Source organism: Macaca fascicularis, chromosome 1, assembly GCF_037993035.2.
Source record: "Macaca fascicularis isolate 582-1 chromosome 1, T2T-MFA8v1.1".
Lineage (NCBI taxonomy): Eukaryota > Metazoa > Chordata > Mammalia > Primates > Cercopithecidae > Macaca > Macaca fascicularis.
In genome coordinates, this window is record NC_088375.1 from 80,614,548 (window position 1) to 80,637,062 (window position 22,515).

General features: G+C 41.6%; 1 protein-coding gene across 4 annotated transcripts in view; it reads left to right on the forward strand.

The window, feature by feature from the left end:
• Nucleotides 1-430: 430 nt before the first annotated feature.
• The window catches only part of MIA3 (MIA SH3 domain ER export factor 3), a 53,333-nt gene continuing 31,248 nt past the window's right edge, over nt 431-22,515 (forward strand). For 2 of the 4 annotated variants that reach the window (XM_074036934.1, XM_074036938.1), the window contains exons 1-6: nt 431-999; nt 3,484-3,617; nt 9,515-9,601; nt 11,687-14,498; nt 16,248-16,616; nt 17,397-17,542. In XM_074036934.1, the coding sequence (XP_073893035.1) occupies nt 777-999; nt 3,484-3,617; nt 9,515-9,601; nt 11,687-14,498; nt 16,248-16,616; nt 17,397-17,542 (3,771 nt within the window). In that variant the 5' untranslated portion in view covers nt 431-776. The remainder of the gene's footprint in view (nt 1,000-3,483; nt 3,618-9,514; nt 9,602-11,686; nt 14,499-16,247; nt 16,617-17,396; nt 17,543-22,515) is intronic. The other 2 variants (XM_005540911.5, XM_005540912.5) reach the window with 1 other exon arrangement.

Consider the following 22,515-nt stretch of genomic DNA (forward strand, 5'->3'; position numbering starts at 1 on the left):
GCGCGCAGGGAGGGGTGAACAACGAATGGAGTCACGCGGAGGTTCTGCGAGGGACTGGGGCAAAGGCAGGTGATTGGACGAGGGAGAACACTTAAGAGTCCTGGTTGCCAAGGCAGCGACCAGAGGAGAAAGCTTCGAGGAGAGGACGAGGCGGCTGCCAGTCCTCCTCCTGGAGGTCTCCCGCATCCCTCCTAGAGCCTCTGCTGACGTGTCAGTCGAAAACTGCTCAGACCTTCCCGGGCGCCGCCCCTCCGCGCTTGTCTTCCCACTCGCCCCCGGCGCTCCGCCCCGTCCCTGCCCTCGTCCCTATCCCGGTCCCCGCCCCCGTCCCGCCCCCGCCCCGTCCCTGCCCCCGTCCCCATCCCCGCCCCCGTCCCCGCCCCCATCCCCGCCCCCGCCCCGGCCTCCTCCTTCGCGTCACCGGCTCCCCGAAGTGACCACAACATGGCTGCGGCGCCTGGGCTGCTCGTCTGGCTGCTCGTGCTCGGGCTGCCCTGGCGGGTACCGGGCCAGCTGGACCCCAGCACTGGCCGGCGCTTCTCGGAGCACAAACTCTGCGCGGACGACGAATGCAGCAGTGAGTGCGCCGGTGGGCGGCCGGCCTCGGGGTCTCCGCGGCGGCGCCGCCTCGGCTCTGCGGGGGCCGGAGTTCCGCAGCCCAGCGGGCCGTCCCGGGGGTCGCAGGCGGGACGGGCGGAACGCGGGGATGGGCGCGCTCCGGGTCGCTGTGTCTGCCTTCTCCCGCTCTGTTAGCGCTCAGCTCTGCGGGCCTGACCATGGGGGGCTGCACCTCCCACTTGTTGCCAGCGTTTTATTTTCCTCTGCTGGGGCTGGGGGTTGCTTGCGGTGGTCCCCGGCTTCCCCAGGAGTGGCTCACAGCGTCCCCGTCCCACCCCCCGCCATCCGCCCGGGCTGGGAGGGTAGATGATGTTGCGCGCCACGCGTCTGGGCTCCCCACGCCGCAGCCAAAGCTTTCCTGCCCGCGCTGCGGGGACCTCGGTGGGTGCAATACCCGGGCAGATGCGCTAAGGGCTCAGATGCCGGTGGGCGTTTTCCCACTGGCAGGTTGATGGTGGGGTTTCTCAGGAAAGGCTCTCTGGCGCTGCTCCTTTGCCCTTCTACTTTATTGGGATTTGGGCTTGTACCGCCTTTTGAACAGAAATTGGGAGTTTAGGTTTGGGACGAGTCCGGAGTCCAAGCACTCATTTTATTCCGAGGTCTCTGCCCCGACTTTGATCAATCCTGTCGTTTCTGTGCTTGGAAGCCTCCTTGCAGACTGCCAGGCAGGGCTGCAGGAAGACCAAAATCTTTCGCTCTGCGAAGAGACCGAGGATCTGCACCGGCCACCTGGGACCGGCAGCCTCCTCTTCTGTGCGCAGGAAGCGGAATTGCTCTCCAGTCTGGGATTGGAGGTGGGCGGTGGAGAGGGCACAGATCTTCAGGCTCGGATGAAGAGGGTTATTACAGGAATGACAGTAAATACTCCAAGGGTCTCATAAGCCAAGCTTGGTTTAGCCTTAGCCACTTGTGTGTTGAAACCTCTTCCCTTTGTGTTCGCCGGACCAGGATCATTTTAGGGCCTCCCAGGCAGGCTCAACCTTGTAACTTACTGATAGCCGCTGCAGAAACGGTTTTTCATACATTGTTAAGCAATGCCTATAGAAAAGTATTCATTTTAACAAGGCCAAGAACCCTACGGTTTAGCTATTTATATTCAAATTGATGTTATGAAAACCAAATTTCATAATATGAACTGTTTATATCTCTACAACACTAATCAAGAAAAGTGGTCTCTAATGAGTGTGAAGCCATTCCTAGAGAGAACCCTATGGTTGATGTAAATAAACACTACAAAAGCAGTACAACTGCCATGATTTTTCCCTTTAGTTTTCTTGGGTCAAAACCACACTGTTACCCATTTGCCGCTGGCAATGGCAAGATAGTTGGTATTCTTTGCTTGCAAGCGTTGCCCTGCCTGGGTCCCTCAAAACAGGTACCTGGAGAATCATCACATCACTGGTGCTTCTTCAGTACTAAGGCGTGATGTTAGAAGAGCTCACGGTTGTAACATAACTTGAGAAATGGTATGTGTTCAAACAGAGTAAACCAAATACAATAGGCATCAACAGGAGCAAGATCTAGATGCGTGTGTGTTGTGTTGTATAAAGTGTTTAGTAATGTGAGTGTGTATGGTGCCCTTGTGTGCTTTTCAAATAGCTGTTCCACAAGGTGCAGTTTTTTGGCCTCTGATATATTATTATAAATCCTCTATGATCTATTATGAGGGGGAGCAAGAAAAACATTGCCATTTTCAATTCTGGTCTTATTCTCAACCTTAAATTGTCCATCACCTTAAACCTGGCCTCACACTCAATTATATCTGAGCTACAAAGCTGACATGTTGGAAAATAATCAGAGTTTAGCTTCAAAAAACAAGTAACCCCTTCCAAATCTATATGCATGTACAGCCATTTAAAGGCAGGTTTTTAATGTATTTTATAGCAAATTGGCTTTTGGAAAAAATCTTATTTCCATTCATCCTTCTTTGTCTCTGCTATTTCAGCGTATTTATTGTCCATTTCGTCTTACATGGGAAACTGTGTATGTGGTCAACAAAAATAAAAGTACTGCTTCTACCAGTTTCTAGATCAAGTGTGATTGAATTACTGACCTATTCTCATAGTTTTGCTTAGTCCCAGCCAAATGGGATGTTGACTTTTGATTTTGTTTATAGAAAAATATACATAAGGGTATTTTTTCCTTTGTTTTGAAACTTAATGTTGGATACAGTCAACATTATTTACTTTCAGAAAAGATTCCCTTGTGATGTAATTGAATCTACAGTAGGGTGTGATAGATATCCTTTCCCATCAATTTATCCAGACACTGTACTGAGGGAACAACTTGGCTGCAAATGAAATTGACAGTGTTTACTGCTACATAGTAGCGGTTATAGCCACTTGAAGATAGAGACTTTTAGTGGTTAGTTCAAGTTAATTGACCTCTTGGGGGTTCCTGGGCACTCTAGCTCCCTATTACCCTTCATGTAGTCATGCTTAAGCTAGTCATCATCTGGGCTTGAATTTACCCATTTGCAAAAGGAAGCTTTTTATGAATATGAAACAGAAAAGATTGAGGACTAGAAGGTTAGAGAGGGAATCGAGAGTTTCACTTGGGTGAGAAAAGCCATGTGTGGCAGTTGACACATTGCTTTTTGTTTCTCAATATTATCCATAGAGAAAAATAGAGAAGGTTTTCCTTTCCCCTGTCTGCTTGTAGAAGATATGATTTATAGCAGTAAAGCTCTAAGGATTTGAGATACTTTCTTTGAGCACATGAAAGAAATTCCAGAGAGTACTGGAAAAACTTGGTTGTTGTTTATAGTGGGATTCTTATATTTCCTGATAAATCAATATGCACTGTGAACACTGAATCCTGATATCTGGCTATTTTTTTTTTCTCTCTCTCTCTCTTTATATACAGTGTTAATGTACCGCGGTGAGGCTCTAGAAGATTTCACAGGCCCGGATTGTCGTTTTGTGAATTTTAAAAAAGGTGATCCTGTATATGTTTACTATAAACTGGCAAGGGCATGGCCTGAAGTTTGGGCTGGAAGTGTAAGTAAAATTTTGACATACTTTATTTGCCTAATTTTTACTGGCTTCTTTAGCACTGTAGATTTAAATGACTGCATTTTCTTGGGACGCTTGATGGAGTTAACCTGTCCTCTCTGCCTGACTGTGAAAAAAGATGGCCCCGTGTACCCAGCAGACCTTGGGTCTGCACAGAGTAGGGGCTCAGCAGAGTCTTCTGAAATAGAACTGATTCTGGCAAGTTCCCCTCAGCGTCAACCTCTAGGATACTCCATACATATTAGGGGTTGAAATGGTAAGAGCTGAAAAATTCTTTACTTCATTGCTTCAAAAAGGAAAGATTCATAGGAATTAGGAATTAGACTTACTATGTAAACTATGTTTGAGAGAGTGTTTCAGGCATGTAAGTTTAAAGTTGATTTTATGTATATTTCTTTGTTTATATTTTTATTTATGAAAAAGTGGCAGTCTTGGGAACAGTTCCCTAATCATCTGTGCTATTATAAGTCTGTAAAAAAGCAAAATGTTGTGTTTCCCATGTGCTTTCTTGTTTGTTTTTTGTTTGCAGCTTTGGGTTCATCCTTGTCCTGCTTTTCAGACACTTGTGTCTGGAGGTTACCCCAGGGGCTCTGTTCCCAGCTGATTTTATGGGTGCCCTGATACCAGACATGGCAATCAATGCTTTAGTGTTTTTAACGAGGATATTCACTGGGAGTGACCTAATTGAGAGGCCTGTCTTATGAGTTATTGTCCTTTCCTTTTTAGAAAGAGTGATGTGTGGACTGTGTTTTTACTTTAAGTAGTAAGGGTCCTCGATATCTTTAGGATTGTCCCCACTTAGAGAAATACCCACCCCAACTATGAAAGTTTTCACTCTCAATAAAACAACAAACAAACAAAGAGAAAATAAGAAATCCCCTTGGGAAAAATAGACTGATTTTGTTGGCATTCCAGGTTCTTCAGGAGTAATCTTGGGAAACAACCACTGGTCAGGTTCAGCTCTCCTATTTAGAGAGCATCCCAAGTGGCTCCCTCCGTACGAAGACAAATCTATTCTGTTTCTTTCAAGTCTACCTAATGAGATTTGTTGATATTCTTTACTCTTGGAAATGTTTTTCCATGTATCTAGGCTGCGGTTTTCATAGAACAGTTAAGTTTTTTTTTTTTCTCTCCTCATCTATGAGCATTTGAATGAATGAACTTGACTTAACATTTTCCTCCCACTGCAGTTTTGCTCATTCACGTATTCACCTCTGGATGTCCTGTCAGTCTTTCTGGGTCGCACCTCTCATCCTGCCTTCTTAAGGAACGCTGCCTTCGGCACCCAGCCAGAAGGGATCTTTGCTGCCTGGTGATTGTTTAGGTGGCACTTTGTTTGCACTGTTCATGTGGCATTTGCTTTACTGCTTTGTATGGCAGTCAATTTGTATACTGTCTTAGCTCACATAAAGTCGAAGACTCTTTAATGGAAAGGCTCATGCCTTATCTGTCTTCCTTTTCAGTATTTCCTTACAGGGCATTGGCATTTATTTGTATTTGTCCTGATATTATCTTATGCAGAATTTGTTCTCTTAAGGTAATACTCTACTTTCCCCCCCACCCCCTGCCCAAAAGAAATCAACAGTACCTTGGCAGAAATGATGTGTGAAAGCAAAATTAGACATAAAGATTGCTTCTGGTCATGTGGACCTATGATTTTTTTTTTTTTTTTTTTTTTTTTGTCAAATCATAAGAAATGAGATGCCACCTGTGGTCCCAATTGACAAAGATTAAGGAAGGTAAATGTATAGTATTTCCCTTTCTCTCTATACCTCTACCTCTGATTTGTTTCCTTTTTCCAGGTTCTCCCTTAATAAAATAGTCTTCCCTCTAATTTGATGAACCTTATTCTTAGGAATTTAAAAACTCTGTCTTCAGCTTTCAAAATGATTCTCATTTCTGTTTCTTAGTTTTCATTCTGCAGTCTTTTTTGGTTTCTTAGCATTTTAGACTTGATCTGCCAATAACACAGAGTTTAATTGCCCTTATCTAATCTCCATGGCAGTATTTTACTACTACTACTGGCTTTCAGATAGTTTTCAGATAGAACGAGAGCACTCATGAATGGAGATGTTTTGTGAATTAGTGACATAATGGTCTTTTTTTCTTTTCATGCATTTGATTTACATGCCACCTCCTCCTTTAATGATTGGAAGATATACCTCTTCCTTTCAGACAGTAGCTAGTAAAAGACTGTATGTTTCTCAAGAGGGCACATTTTACTAGTGCTGAAAATGAATGGAATTATTTTCTATAGAGATTTTGGTTTGCATGAAACAAAAGCTTGGTGTGCAGATTAGTGTGTATTACATTGTAATTTTGTTTTGTCTCCAGTTACCTGTAATATCCTTTTGGAAAATGGCAGTATAACACATCATATCCGCAAATACAGTTGATCCTTGGGCAACACAGGTTTCAACTCTGTGGGTCCACTTATAATGCAGATTTCTTTCAATAAATATATTGTAAAATTTTGTGGAGGTTTGCAATAATTCGTTAACTCTCAGACTGCATAGCATAGAAATTACTAAAAAAATTAAGAAAAAGTTAGATATGTTATTAGTATGTAAGCTACATGTAGATCATAGTGTATTTTATTCTTTACTGCCATAAGACATACACAAATCTGTATAAAAAGTTACAATTTATCGAAACATACACACACAAACGCAGATCTTAATGGCGCCTTTCGCAGTCGAGTGAAATGTAAGCATGTAAAGATAAAATATTAAATTGTAATTGCATAAATTAATTGTACTACATACTGTACTATATATTGCATAGCCACCTCGTTTTGCTGTTCTAGTGAGCTTAAGTATTATGAGTATCCACTTAAAATGCCATGTAACGCTGTCATTTCCACGTGATTTCCACGTCATTTCCATGTCATTTCCACGTGAGCAGTTCATCTCTCCAGTCAATTGTATAGTGCATAAAAAGTGATCTCTTGTGGTTTTCATGTATTTTTTGTGTTTAGTGCAATACTATAAACCTTGAATAACACTCTGGGACCCATACAAGGTGTCACTAGTGATGTTGGAAGTGCTGTCAAGTAGCAGAGAAGAGTAATGACATTACAAGAAAAAGTTGATTGCTTGATATGTGCTGTAGATTGAGGTTTGCAGCTGTGGTTGCAAGATTAACAAATCTAGCTTTTATAAAAAAAGAAAAGGAAATCCATGAAGCTGTTATTGCAGCTATGCCAGCAGTTATGAAAATCTTACACTTTTTGCAAAATACCATTTTATGTACTATTAAAAATACAGCTTTTATGTGGGTACAGGCTTGCTGTTAGAAAGACATTCCTATAGACTCTAATGTGAATCAAGACAAAGCAAAGTCATTATATAACAACTCAAAGTAAAAGAAAAGTAAAGGGTCTAACACTGAAGAATTTAATGCCAGCAAAGGATAGTTTGATAATTTGAGAAAGAGGTTTGGCTTAAAGAAAGTCAAGACAACAGCAGAAGCAGCTTCTGCCAACCAAGAGGGAGCAGAAGAGTTTCTAGGTGCCATTAAGAAAATCATTTAGGAGAGAGGCTATCTGCCTGAACAGGTTTTTAATGTTGACAGAAGTGCCCTATTCTGGGGGGGAAAAGTGCCACAAAGGACATTTGTAAATAAGAAAAACAAATGTGCACCAGGATTTGAGACAAGAAGGGATAAGCCAACTCCATTGCTTTGTGCAAATGCAGTTGGGTTTATGATGAGGACTGCCTTCTGCTTTTATCTGTCTTGAAGGGAAAGTTGAATACCAACTGCCAGTCTTTTGGATGTACAGTAAGAAGGTCTGGATAATGAGAACCCTTTTTCTGGATTGGTTCCATCAATGCTTTGTCCCTGAAGTTAGGAAGTACCTTGCCAATAAGGAACTGCTTTTTAAAGTTCTTTTCATATTGGACAAATGCCCCTGGCCACCCACAACCTTGTGAGTTCAACACCAAAGGAGTTGAAATGGTCTACTTGCCCTAAACACAGCATCTCTAGTTCAGCCTCTAGATTAGAGGGTCATGAGGAACTTTAAGTCTCATTACATACATACTTTATGGAAAGGATCACCAACGCCTTGGAAGAGAATGCCAATAGAGAGGACATCATGAAGTTCTGGTAGGATTATATCATTGAAGATGCCATCATCATTATAGAAAAGGCCATAAAAGCTGTCAAGCCCTAAAACTGTATCCAGACGTTGTGCTTGATTTCACAGGATTATGATAGAGCCAGTCAAGAAAGTATGAAACAGATTGTAGATATGGCTAAAAAGGTGAGGGTGAAGGGTTTCAAGATATGGATCTTGAGGAAATTCAAGAGCTAATAGACACCACACCAGAGGAATTAACAGGAGACAACTTGATGGAAATAGGTGCTTCCAAACCAGTGCCAGAAAATGAGGAAGAAGACATAAAGACCACAAAACAAGTCAACACCAGACAATCTGATAGAAGGGTTTTAGTTGTTAAAGACAGCTGTTAACTTCTTTTATAACATGGACCATTCTCTGATAGGGGTACTGAAAATAAAGCAAACAGTAGAAGAAGGGTTGGTACCATATAGAAACATTTTTAGAGAAATGAAGAAGCAAAATAATCCAGACAGAAATTACATTGTGTTTCCACAAAGGTACATCAAGTGTGCCTGTGTCTCCTGCCTCCTCTTCTACCTCCTCTGCCTCTACCACTGCTGAGACAGCAAGACCAACCCCTCCCCTTCTTCCTCTGCCTCAGCCTACCCAATATGAAGATGATGAGGATGAAGACCTTTATGATTATCCACTTCTACTTAATGATGAATAGTAAATATATTTTCTCTTCCTTTTGATTTTCTTAATAACATTTATTTTCTTTTCTTTTTACTTTCTTTTTTTGAGACAGGGTCTCACTTTATCACCCAGGCTCAAGTGCAGTGGCGCCATCATGGGTCACTGTAGCCTCAACCTCCTGGGCTCAAGTCATCCTCCCACCTCAGCCTCCCTAGTAGCTGGGACTACAGGTGCATGCCACCGTGCTCTGCTAATTTTTTAAAAGAAATTTTTGTAGAGACGAGGTCTCACTATGTCACCAGGCTGGTCTCCAACTCCTGAACTCAAGCGATCCACCTGCCTCTGCCCAATGTGATTACAGGCATGATCCACCATGCCTGGTCTTAATAACATTTTCTTTTCTCTAGCTTACTCTATTGTAAGAAGAGAACATATACATATAACATATAAAATATGTGTTAATTGACTGTTTATGTTATTGGTAAGGCTTCTGGTCAATAGTAGGCTATTAGTAGTTCAGTTTTTATGGAGTCAAAAAAAGTTCTATGCAGATTTTTGACTGTGCCCCTAACACCTGTGTTGTTTAAGGTCAGCTGTATTTGCCTTTTGTTGTAGTGGTCATATATTTCAGAAACTCTGCATTCTTTTTACTTATTACATGGCTGTTGTTTATTGTTTAAGAAAGACTTATAAGTTCTGGGTTGTGAGCAATACTATGAAATGGGTAGGTACATTTTTGCTAGAGGTTATTTGGAATTGTGTTTATAACCAGCTTCACTATGCATAGTTTTAATAATATAAAAATATTCAATAATATTCCCTTACATAGCTCTTTTATCTACTTCTAAACACTAACTTTACATGTACTATGTTTAGAATTAAGCCGAATATAATAAGAAAACTTCCAGAGTTTTAGAAATGTTCGCTTAACAGTTTTCTGTACTTAAATTATCAGAGTAGTAATAATCTCAGTGTAATTATAACAGCAACTACCTACCTCTCTTAGTTATATCTACTTACCTATATATTTGTATATTTTCTACACTACTAAGAAGTCTCTCATTTATATTTCTCACACAGAATTTGATTGATATTTGTCCCTTTTGCCCATTCTTTTGTATAGGTTGGGCGTATTTTTGGATATTTTCCAAAAGATTTAATCCAGGTAGTCCATGAATATACCAAAGAAGAGCTACGAGTTCCAGCAGATGTAAGTTGTGGATTTCTGTCTTGCCCTCCGTTGTAAGTTGGCTTATAAGTGACTACCTAGAAAAGAAGAAAAATTTCAAAATAATTTCAATGAGATTTTATCATAATCTGATAGTTATCTAATATATTGAAATAAATGTTGTTTAGATATTCTTATATAAGGCTGTGTACTCTTTTTTTGTTTGTTTGTTTGAGTTGGAGTCTCGCTCTGTCGCCCAGGCTGGAATGCAGTGGTGCAATCTCGGCTCACTGCAGGCTCCGCCTCCTGGGTTCACGCCTTTCTCCTGCCTCTGCCTCCCATCTAGCTGGGACTGCAGGTGCCTGCCACCACACCCAGCTAATTTTTTGTATTTTTAGTAGAGATGGGGTTTCATTGTTAGCCAGGATGGTCTTGATCTCCTGACCTCATGATCCGCCCACCTCAGCCTCCCAAAGTGTGCTGGGATTACAGGCGTGAGCCACCACTCCTGGCCAAGGCTGTGTACTCTTATAAAAGGCTTCTCTTTCCTGCTTCATATGTGAAAAATTAAGAGTTCTGTAGTTTTGTATTTACTTATTAATGTTAGACGGCAAATAATTTCATTTCACAAGCAAAAGGAGAAATTTGAAAACTACTTATTGGATAGCTGTTAGACATTTTAAGGATACAGAAATCAGGTTAAATTAATTAAGCTCTAATTTTTATACTGAGCCAGAAATGCAAACTTACAAAGGTTTTCTTATTATTGACTCCTTAGTGATTTAAGGGATTATAGTTATAGATTTAGAAAAGGGAACCAGAGAGTTTCAGGTAAGGTCCAGTCTCGTATCTGTAAGGCACTAACTACACATTCTAAGAGCATTTATCTATAGCGCACAATGGCTTTATGACTAAAAGGATTTAAATATATTTAATATTTAAATATTTAAAAAATTGGCTCGGAAGTGTGCATGATGGAATGGGGGAAATCATTCATCTCTGGTATACTGGACAGGTCTCCCCAGAAGATTGTGAATGTTTATTTAGGGGAAGAAAAGTATCTTTGTTGTTTTTTTAACTTTTCCATCATTTTATGGCTCCTTGTGTGTCAATTTGCTTACTGGTGGAGGAAAGGAAAAATATAGATTTACTCAATATTCCTGAAAGCAGATCTTAGTGACTGCCTAGAATGCTTATTTGGAGTCAGGTACCTACCTTAGCGAACCTTGTTTTCAAGTTGTTCTTGTGGCAGTAGTAAAATGGGAAGCCTCCTTTACACCATTCTTTGTTCTCTTACATTTTTATATCTCATGCATCTGTATCTCAGTAAGTTCCTTCTGAAGCTGGTTTATCTTTCCCAGTCCAAGGAAAATATGAGTCCCAAATCCATGTAGACTGAGAACCTGACAGCCAGGTGATTCTGCCTGTTTCTGACTGGGGGAGCAGAAGTATGACATAGAGGGCACAATGTAGAGAAGCTGATGGTCTTTCAGCTCCTTCTGGATGCGTTATTATGAAGTGAATTCCCAGAACACCAGGCATAGATGTTGGGAGTTGGGGAACCCAATAAATGACACCTCACTTTTCCCCACCTGTGCTCAAAACAAATTGAGAGACCCAGAAATTGGGCAAATAGGAGATCAAAATGACCCCGTTACTTACTGATAAAGCTGTTTGGAATGTGCAGAACTAATGGGCTTTCTAACATGGCAGTCTAAACTAAGATGGACTTATCCAGTCACAGACAGAGCTACCCAACTAGGGGTCTCCCCAGGCGGGACCGTCTCTGTCAAATGGACAGCATGGAGGAGCAGAATATGTGTTTTCTCTCCAGCAGGTCCCAAACAGAAAACAGGAATGGGACTGAGCAAACTCACCAGCCACATGAATCATTCTTCCCCTGGGGAAGAGAGAATGAAGGGAAGCCAGGAGTATTACTCAGATGGGAAAGTGGGTTCCAGTGTCCTATCCACCCACTGCCCAAGAACAGTCAGTGCCCAGTGTTGATGCAAAAGCTCCTCTAGAGCCAAACGTGAATTTGAGATTATCTCAATCATTAACATGGATAAGAGTTTGCTCTGGTGACACTTGGCTGTTGACACACTAATGTTTTTCTTTTTCTTGCAGGAGACGGATTTTGTTTGTTTTGATGGAGGAAGAGATGATTTTGATAATTATAATGTAGAAGAACTTTTAGGGTTTTTGGAACTGTACAATTCTGCAGCTGGAGATTCCGAGAAAGCTGTAGAAAAAACTTCACAGGATATGGAAAAAAACTCTGAATTATCTACGGAAAGGGAACCTGAACCTGAACCAGTAGAAGCCAACTCAGAGGAAAGCGATAGTGTATTCTCAGAAAACACTGAGGATCTTCAGGAACAGTTTACAACTCAGAAGCACCACTCCCACGCAAACAGCCAAGCAGATCATGCTCAGGGAGAGCAGCCTTCATTTGAATCTTTTGAAGAAATGCTGCAAGATAAACTAAAAGTGCCAGAAAGTGAAAACAACAAAACCAGCAATAGTTCTCAGGTCTCAAATGAACAGGATAAGATTGATGCCTATAAACTTTTGAAAAAAGAAATGACTCTAGACTTGAAAACCAAATTTGGCTCAACAGCTGATGCACTTGTATCTGATGATGAGACAACCAGACTTGTTACTTCATTAGAAGATGATTTTGATGAGGAATTGGATGCTGAGTATTATGCAGTTGGAAAGGAACATGAGGAGAACCAAGAAGACTTTGATGAGTTGCCATTACTTACCTTTACAGATGGGGAAGATGTGAAAACTCCAGCAAAGTCTGGAGTTGAGAAATATCCAACAGATAAAGAGCAGAATTCAAATGAAGAGGATAAGATTGAGCTAACTGTGCCCCCTGGCATCAAAAATGATGATAAAAATATACTAACAACCTGGGGGGACACTATCTTCTCTATTGTCACAGGAGGTGAAGAAAATAGAGGTACGATGGATTTAGAGAGCTCTAGTTCAGAGGAAGAAAAAGATGATGATGATGCATTAGTCCCAGAGAGCAGACTGGGGAAACCACAGTCAGCAACAGATTATAGTGACCCTGACAATGTAGATGATGGTCTTTTGATTGTAGATGTTCCTAAAACAAATAATGACAAAGACCCGGAAGTAAACACAGACCATCACATTAAAGGAAAAGGGAGGGGAGTTCAGGAATCCAAGAGGGGCCTGGTACAAGATGAGACAGAATTAGAGGATGAAAAGCAAGAAGGCATGACTGTGCACAGTTCTGCTCACAGCAATAACCTCAACTCTATGCCAGCTGCTGAAAAGGGTAAAGACTCATTAAAATCAGCTTATGATGATAAAGCAAATGACCTAAAAGGAGCAGCTATTCATATCTCAAAAGGAATGCTCCGTGAAGAAAAGCCTGGAGAGCAGATTTTGGAAGGTGGCTCAGAGAGTGAATCTGCACAGAAAGCTGCAGGGAATCAAATGAATGACAAAAAGATTCAACAGGAATCCTTGCGTAATGCACCACTCATGGGAGATAACCACCCTAACGCATCCAGAGACAGTGTGGAGGGAGACGCTTTGGTTAATGGGGCCAAACCTCACACGCTTTCACTGGAGCATCAACGTGAGGAATTGAAAGAGGAATTAGTTCTTAAAACTCAAAATCAACCTAGATTCTCCTCTCCAGATGAGATTGATTTGCCCAGAGAACTGAAAGATGAGGTTCCCATTCTGGGAGGAAATCTTTCCTGGCAACAAGAAAGAGATGTGGCTGCCACAGTCAATAAGCAAATGAGTGAGAAGATAAGGCTGTCTGAGGGAGAAGCCGAAGAGGACTCCTTGGATGAAGAGTTTTTTCATCACAAGGCAATGCAGGGCACACAGAGAGTAGGACAGACAGAACAAACTGACAGCACAGGAGGACCAGCTTTCCTTTCTGAAGCAGAAGAGGACGATTATCCCTCTGAAGAACTACTAGAGGATGAAAACGCTGTAAGTGCAAAACGGTCTAAAGAAGAAAACCCTGGGAATCAGGGCAGGCAGTTTGATGTTAATCTGCAAGTCCCTGACAGAGCGGTTTTAGGGACCATTCATCCAGATCCAGAAATTGAAGAAAGCAAGCAAGAAACTAGCATGATTTTAGATAGTGACAAAAGTGACACTGCTGCCAAAGGGGTCAACACAGGAGGCAGGGAACCAAATACAGTGGTGGGAAAAGAACGCCCTCTGGCAGATGAGAAAGCACAGAGGCAATCTGAAGGAAGTGACTTTTCTGACAGCATAAAAACTCAGACTCCAGAATTAGGTGAAATGTTTCAGAATAAAGATTCTGATTATCTGAAGAACAACAACCCTGAGGAACATCTGAAGACCTCAGGGCTTGCAGGGAAGCTTGAGGGAGAACTCTCAAAAGAGGACCATGAGAACACAGAGAAATACGTGGGCACAGAAAGCCAGGGTTCTGCTGCTACACACCCTGAAGATGACTTGTTCCTCTGGACCCCACATACAAGTGTAGAGCCAGAGTATAGTTACAAGAGGGAGGACTTGCTTATCATAAGCAGCTTCTTTAAAGAGCAACAGTCTTTGCAGCGGTTCAAGAGGTACCTTAATGCCTATGAGATGGAAGCCTTGCTACAAGAAATGTCATCAAAACTGAAGTCAGCACAGCAGGAGAGCCTGCCCTATAATATGGAAAAAGTCCTAGATAAGGTCTTCCGTGCTTCTGAGTCACAAATTCTGAGCATAGCAGAAAAAATGCTTGATGCTTATGTGGACGAACATAGAGATATGGGAATGCAGGTCATATTTGAAGAGGCTGCAGTGCTTGATGACATTCAAGACCTCATCTATTTTGTCAGGTACAAGCACTCCACAGCAGAGGAGACAGCCACACTGGTGATGGCGCCACCTGTAGAGGAAGGCTTGGGTGGAGCAATGGAAGGTGAGGTGCCTATGGTCTTGCAGAATTGGGCTGGAGAACCAGGCGGGTGGGTCGCTGAGGTGCCTCCTATCTTGTGAAGCTCTGTTCAGTTTCCAATGTGCCTAAAGGAGAGGGACAACACAGGGAGGTCCGCATGTTCCTTCCTGCCTTCTTTCTTTTAGGCTGGAGCATGGAGAAGGATTTCTTGCTGTTTCCCTTAGAATAGTTGAGACTGGTTAGCATTTTCAAAAGGAAACTTTGTAAAAACCTAAAGAGAGAGATATAAACCAGAAAATAATGTACAAAATACAAATGTCATGTAAAATTATGAAAGGGTTTTATTGAACACAATTTTTCAATTGTAAAATAACTGCTCTCTAACCATGGATTGACTGGTATAACTTTTAGATCAATGTCTTGGCTAAATTCCTATGTTCTCCCCAATTTTGTCTTTTGTGGATGGCTTGTCCTTCCTGTTTCTTGGGAGCGCTTACTCCAGTTAAACCTTCCGGGGCCATAAAGGTCTTGCATTCAGATTAATCAAGGTTGGGACAGGGATGCCTTCTAATGCAGTGCTTGATGCGTGGAAGCCATTCAGTTGAATTAACCCTGAGCCAATATCCTGACATAAGCATTCTGATTCCTAGTTCCTTGTTCTGTTCTCTGCATCTGAGCTTTTCTCTTTCTTTTCTTTTCCTTTACCCACCCTTCCTTCCTTCCTTCCTTCCTTCCTCTTTCTTTTTTTTTTTTTTCTTTTTTTCTTAAGACAGGATCTCACCCTGTCACCCAGGCTGGAGTGCAATGGCATGATCATAGCTTATTGCAGCCTCCAACTCCTAGGCCCAAGCAAACCTCTCATTTCAGCCTGTAGTAGGCATGCATCACTGTGCCCAACTAATTTTTTATTTATTGTAGAGACAGGGTCTTGATATATTACCCAGGCCGATCTTGAACTCTTGGCCTCGATTGACCCTCCTACTTTGGCCTCCCAAAGTACTGGGATTACAGGTGTGAGCTACCGCACCTGGTGTATCCCAGCTTTTCAGACAGATGTATCTGAATTGAGAGTATCAAGGGGACAGGAAGCCACAGGAAAATGTACTACTCCAGAGTGCTAATTTTTCCTGAGAGTTGGGGGAGGAGAACTTTTTTGCATTTAATTAAAACATGTATTTTGGATAAGAAGGCAATATTCAGATGAATTTTCAGGGTAAAATATCAGGCTACAAGGAAATTCACCTTTGCTGTGGATCACATTGGACTGTCCCCTGAGCCTCTTAGGAAAGGAGATGGCTTCACTTTCTTTGACTCTTAGAGGTACTTTGAAAGTATTCGAAGGACATTTCAGCAAGCTGCCCTGGCATGGAATGTCCCTGTCTGTACTAGTTCTGTGAGAAAGGCATGCTTGTGTATGCAAGAGTTCATGTTACTTCTCTGCAGAATAGATGTTTCACATTTCTGCTCTTGAGTAGAATTCTCTTTTGCAAATTTATTTGTGTGGGCATAGGTTGATTTGCCAAGGAAAGATGTTACTGAAGTCCCTACCATAAATATATTTATGAAATACTCCTCTGTAGATTTTATGTAGATTAGTCATCATTTAAATGGAATAAAGTGAAACTCTTATTTCCCTGCCCAGTTATGCTCCATGGGATGCCCATGCATGGAGGGCAATGTTGAGGTGCCCTGGAGCTGGTATGGTCAGTGGGATTACCCTAACAGGTAATGTCATCAAGTTGTGCTAACCCAGTGTGTTCTTCTCACCTATAGAGATGCAACCACTGCATGAAGATAATTTCTCACAAGAGAACACAGCAGAACTTAACGTGCAGGTTTCTGAAGAGCCCACCCATTTGGGCCAGCATGTGATTGGGGACACTCATGCCTCGGAAGTTTCAACGAAGCCAAATGCTGAGAAAGACTTGGACCAGCATGTGATCCGGGACACTCATGCCTCGGAAGTGTCACCGAAGCCAAATGCTGAGAAAGACTTGGACCAGCATGTGATCCGGGACACTCATGCCTCAGAAGTGTCACCGAAGCCAAATGCTGAGAAAGACTTGGACTGGCGTGTGATCCGGGACACTCATGCCTCGGAAGTGTCACCAAAGCCAAATACTGAGAAAGACTTGGACCCAGGTAAAGCTTGCTAATTTTTTTCTACAAAGTGGAGACATCATAAAGAAGGCCTTCTAGGAGATTCATTGTCAAAGGTAGGAGCTAGAGACTTGTTAAACTCAAATGAAAAAAGGATCCCAGAGCTAATTGAGAGAAAAGCAGGCGTCAAGACAGATGGAGATCAAAAATAGGAAAGACACCAGAGGCTGTAACTAACCTACAAACCAGTGTTTGGCTGTCACTATCTTGTGTAAATTATTTCAATCTAAAATATTATTCTTAAAAGGCCTTATGCTCTAAAACAGTAGTTTTCAACCAGACCAGCAGCATCAGAAACTCTGGGGGTGGGACCAGCAGTCTGTGTTTAACAAGCCTTCCAGGAAAGACTGACCTGATGCAAATTACGGTTGGAGAACCACTGCTCTAAAACTCACAAATTCAGTTTTTCCTCTGCTTTACCCCTCTCTTTCCAAATACAGTGCAATGCAGTTCTTTTTTTGATTTGCTATCTGGACTTGGTAAATAAAACTTCTTAAAATACAGTGAAGGGGTCCAAGTATGTTTATAGCATAAGCTCATAGGAGACAGTACAGAACACTGTAGTGTGTAATAGTCCAGGATAGACTGACTGACACAAAGAGTATTTCACCACAGTGCACAGTAAACATCCAGTGAGAGATGAGAATGTTTACTTTCCAGGCACAGTACCTAATATTTAGTGGATATTCAGTCAGTATTTTTTTAAAAGAGAAACCATTCTTATTCTAAAGCACAAAATATCTATTTTCCTCCCAATTCCAGGGCCAATTACAGGAGAAGACACTCCTATGGATGCTATTGATGCAAACAAGCAACTAGAGACAGCTGCCGAAGAGCCAGCAAGTGTCACAGCTTTGGAAAATGCAATCCTTCTAATGTATTCATTCATATTTTATTTAACTAAGTTGGTAAGTTTGACACATAGTTTTTTTTTTTAACTAAAATGTTGATTATTACAGTTTTTAAGTTGATTTTGAGCATGAGGTGAAGAACTTAAGTTGTCTTTATGAACATGACTCTTGATCCTTTGAGGAGAGATCTTGAAATGAGCCACAGGTGTGTGGCTTTAATGCGCTCTTAGTTCAGCACATGCGGAGGCTTTGCTGTATGCTGGAGCTGGGCACAGGCACACCTGTCAAACATGGTTCTTCCTTTCAGGAACCTTTCAATTTAGCCAGGAGAGAAGGACATTCACTTGAAATGTAATATGATAATGGGCAGGAAGAGAAGTATTTACCTGATGGTAGAACAATCGATGGCATAAATTGGTTCATTGTGGAGGGAGAGTGGTAGGAAAGGCCAGAAGTTTGCTGAGACATGCTTTAAGCAGAGTTGAAAGATAGATGGGAGCTTGACTTGGAGTTGTCAAATAGAAGGGCTAGGGGAGGGAGATGGGCGGGGGTGGGGCGGGCAGCATGCAGTCAGGCAGAAAACACATTCAGAGAAATGGAGGCATGAAGAAAAGGTTATTTGGGGAAGTCAGGGAAGCATGGGTAGTTGGTGTTTTCTTTTGTTGTTGTTTTTTTTTTAAATTAAGACAGGGTCTTGCTCTGTAGCCCAGGCAAGAGTGCATTGGCGTAATCTCAGTTCACTGCAGCCTCTGCCTCCTGGGCTCAGTGATCCTCCTGCCTCAGCCCCATGAGTAGCTGGGATCACAAGTGCGCACAACCATGCCTGGCTATTTTTTGTAGAGGTGGGGTTTTGCCATGTTGCCCAGGCTGGTCTCGAACTCCTGAGCCCATGGGAGCCCACCTTGGCCTCCCAAAGTGCTGGGATTACAGGCAAGAGCCACTATTCCCCGCCAGTTGGTGGTGTTAAAGCGTGGAGTTAAGATTAGCTGGGCAGGGTGGGGCACACCTGTGATCCCAACTACTTGGGAGGCTGAGGCAGGAGAATCACTTGAGCCCGGGAGGCAGAGGTTGCAGTTAGCTGAGATCGTGCCACTGCCCTCCAGCCTGGGCAACGGAGCAAGACCCTGTCTCAGAAAAAATAAAAATAAAAAAGTATGGAGTTAAGAGGGGGAAAATCTGTTGGAGGGACGCAGGGAAAGTCAGAAAGGAAATAAGGAAATTGTGTGCCATGGTGAGTGGTCAGACCATTGTTGGCAGAGATCCTTGGAAGATTTTAAGCAGGAAAGGGATTGTCAGGTCTGCTTCTTAGCAAGAGTCACTTACGGCAGAATATTTATTCAGATCTTTCTAAAGGGAGCCATGCTCCAAATGAGACATTTAATGTCTAGAAGCTTATCTAGGCTTTTTAGGACTTAGCTCCCCCTTGTGGTACTTGGTAGAATTTGACATTTTTTTCTTGTTAAATTAGAGGAACAAGCAAGCTCTCGAAGTTGGAGCTCAGGTTGCCCTTAGGGCTACAGAGAAAGTATGCTCCTCACCAAAGCCATTTCCTTTAGGTCCTGTTATTTCAAGACTCGAATAGGAAAGAGCATTTTTGTTGTTTTTCTGTTAAAATCTATGGGTTTCAAGCCAAGATGATTTTATTTCAAATCCCAAAACTATCGATTAGAAGTTTAGGGAAAATTACTAAACTTTGAACCTCAACTTTCTCATCTGAAAAATTTAGATAATACCTACTCCAATTGTTGGTAAGAATTAAATGACATGGTAATGTAAAATGTCTGGTGTAGCATCTGGCATTGTGTAAGATCTCATCCCTCACCTAATTCTCATTTGGATGGTCAAAGGGCATAGAAAGACATTGAATACCTGGGGGTTTTAGGGGAAAGACCACCAGGATGGAAAACAAGTAGGAAATCCAAACCGTTTTTCAGTATTATTCATTTTTGTGCTGGTGATAGTCACCTGGGTAAAGGTGTGTATTTTAATTTGTACAGTTGGAATAATGAAATTTTCAGGGATTAAGACAGTCTCAGAATTCAGAATTTGGTTTCCAGAATGAAATTATCACTTGAAAAATTTAACAGCCCCAGTTGTAGAAGGAATTTTTTATTAATCATATTTCTAGATACACACAGAACCCTCTTCTAGGCCTGGGTTGGGGCATAATAGGAGTGGTGTAGGATACAATCTGTGATTAGGGGATAACAGGGAATGACCGACATGAATGGCAAGATATAAAGGCACAGTGTTATAAGATGCTGACTTGAGAGGGATTGTCAAAAGAGCATTTTGATGGCTAAATATGTACCAGAAATTGTGCTAGGAATAAAAGATTCCAAGAGGTATAAAGTGTAATTCTGACTTTTGAAAGGCTTAAAAAAACTTCTCAGTAGTCATAGCAATTCCCTGTACTCTAATCCTGCCTTTTTAGGACCTGTGCATCACCAGTTCCTAGTGTGAGCCGCCTACCTTGCAAGGCTATACATTCCTTTGTTGCCTAGTTCATTCTTATACTGACTCCAAATTTTCCTCCATGATTTCCTCTATAGAATCTAATTCTGTTTTTACATAGTAATCATTTAAATATTTAAAGTTATATTTTAATTTATTTTAGCATTTTATCCTGGAAAATTTCAAATATACAAAAGCAGAGAATCCATGGGACCATCGCCCAATAATTCCCAAAAGTGACTGTCCCATTTTATACTTCCATCAGCAATTAATGAAACTTCCATTTGACCACACCTCCCCTGACACTTGGTATTATCAGTCTTAAATTTTAGCTATCGTAGTGGGTATGTCTTTGCGGTTTTAATTGTAATTCCTGATGATTAACGATACTGAGCACTTTTTCACTGCTTATTGGCCATACTTTTTGTGTGTCAGTTCACTCTGACTAGCTGGAATTCAAATGTCTCGCAGCCCTGTGACAACTCTGGGAATTGTTTAGCTTACAGTTGTTCTTTTTTCCCTTAGTTATTCTTTGCCCATCCTTAAGGAGTCTTACCCTACACAGATACTGTTTAGAATTCAGGCTGAGGCTGAAGGGGAGACCTCCTTGCATATTTCTGGAACTCTTTTTGTTCATAGTGTCCATCTTTTTTTTTTCTTTGAGACAGAGTCTTGCTCTGTTGCCCAGGCTAGAGTGCAGTGGCGCCTTCTCGGTTCATTGCATCCTCCACCTCCTGGGTTCAAGTGATTCTCCTGCCTCAGCCTCCTGAGTAGCTGGGATTACAGGTGCCCGTCACTGCGCCTGGCTAATTTTTGTATTTTTCAGTAGAGACGGGGTTTCACTATTTTGGCCAGGCTGGTCTCGAACCCTTTGGACATCACTTGATAATGCCAAGAATAATGAGTTGTCTAGCTCATTATTTTGAAAATTGTTTAAATAAAGAAAAAGAATCAAATATTTACCCTGCCTTAACTATACAAGCCAAATCTCAGTGTAAAGAATGCTTGATCATAATTTTCTCTTTGTAGAAATACCCCAGCCTTTAAATGAAGGAACAATATAAGAGAATTTAAAAAAAAGAGGGACACCCAGATGTTAAATGCCTCCCGATAGACGTACACAACATCTCCTATTAGGTATTCTTGACAAACAAAATTGAATTTGAATTTGACTACTGATCCAACTACCAATTCCCAGGAAATATAAAGAACCAGAGAAACATGTTAAAATATACCAGGGGGATGTAGTCAGCAAAATCTAGACCATCATATACCTTAGGAGCCAAACAAAACTGTTTCTTCAATGAATGCACTGCAGTAACAACAACAACAACAACAGAAAGAACTCCATAGACAGCGTAACTGGGATGAGACTCACCCTCCCACTGAAAGCAATAAACAAACTAGACAAAATATATTTTAAAAGCTGTTTTTCATATAGAGAACAACAGGCAGCACAGAATTCTGACCCCTGAGAGAAAGGAAACAAATAGGTGAGCTCTACAACCTCCCAGCTTTCTACCTGGCAGTACTTTCTTGACCTCAGTGCAGGGATGGGGAACACAAGCGGAGTACACCCATCTTGCAGAGGAGGCAGAGATCAAAGTTCAGGGAGACTGAGACATCTGAAATATGCAGGAAAAGGTACCAGAAAGATGGATACTATGGGCTGGGCGTGGTGGCTCATGCCTGTAATCCCAGCACTTTGGGAGGTTAGGAGTTCGTAAGCATGTGTGTAACAGAACTACTCAAAGTCACAGAAATCATCTAAGTGATCAGAAGGAATGGTTTTTGACACAGGGCTAGAAATAGTGCCTGGAAAACCTAATAATAGTAGGGAGATCCAGAGTTCTTAGAAGGGTCTTGCCTCTGACTAAATGCTACTAATGTCTTGCCTGACAAATTTTAAGACTCAAAACCAAACTGTTTCCAAGTAATTGAATTGCATCCTAGAGCAAAGCTCAAGGATATGTGTTCGTAAGCATGACATACAATCAAAGATTATCAGGCATGCAAAGAAGCAAGAAAATATGACCCAGGATGAGGAGAAAAATCAAACCATCAAAGCCAACTAAGAACTGCCAGAGATATTAGATTTAGGCAAGGGTATTAAAACAGTGACTATTCCTGTATTTTGGATGTTAAAAAAGTAAGGAGAGACATGAAAGAGTTGTTTTTTAAAAAGACCCAAATCAAATTTCTGGAGATGAAAAACTACACAGTGCCTGAGACAATAAATGCACTAGAAGAGATTCGTGCCAGAGTAGCCACTGTAGACGAAAAGATTAGTGAACTCAAAGATACAGCAGTAGAAGCTATCCTCGATGAAACACAAAGGGGGAAAAAGACCCTGAGAAATGTGAACACAACATCAGTGACCTGTGGGTCACTGTCAAGCAGCCTAATAGATGTATAACTGGAATTTCTGTATAAGAGGGGAGAAAAGGCATTTGGAAAAATATTTGAAGAAATAATGACTGAAATTTTTCCAAAATTTATGAAAACTGTAAAGCCACAGACCCAAGAAGCTAAGTGAAACCCATAGCACAAGAAGCATGAAGAAAACTGCTCCAAGG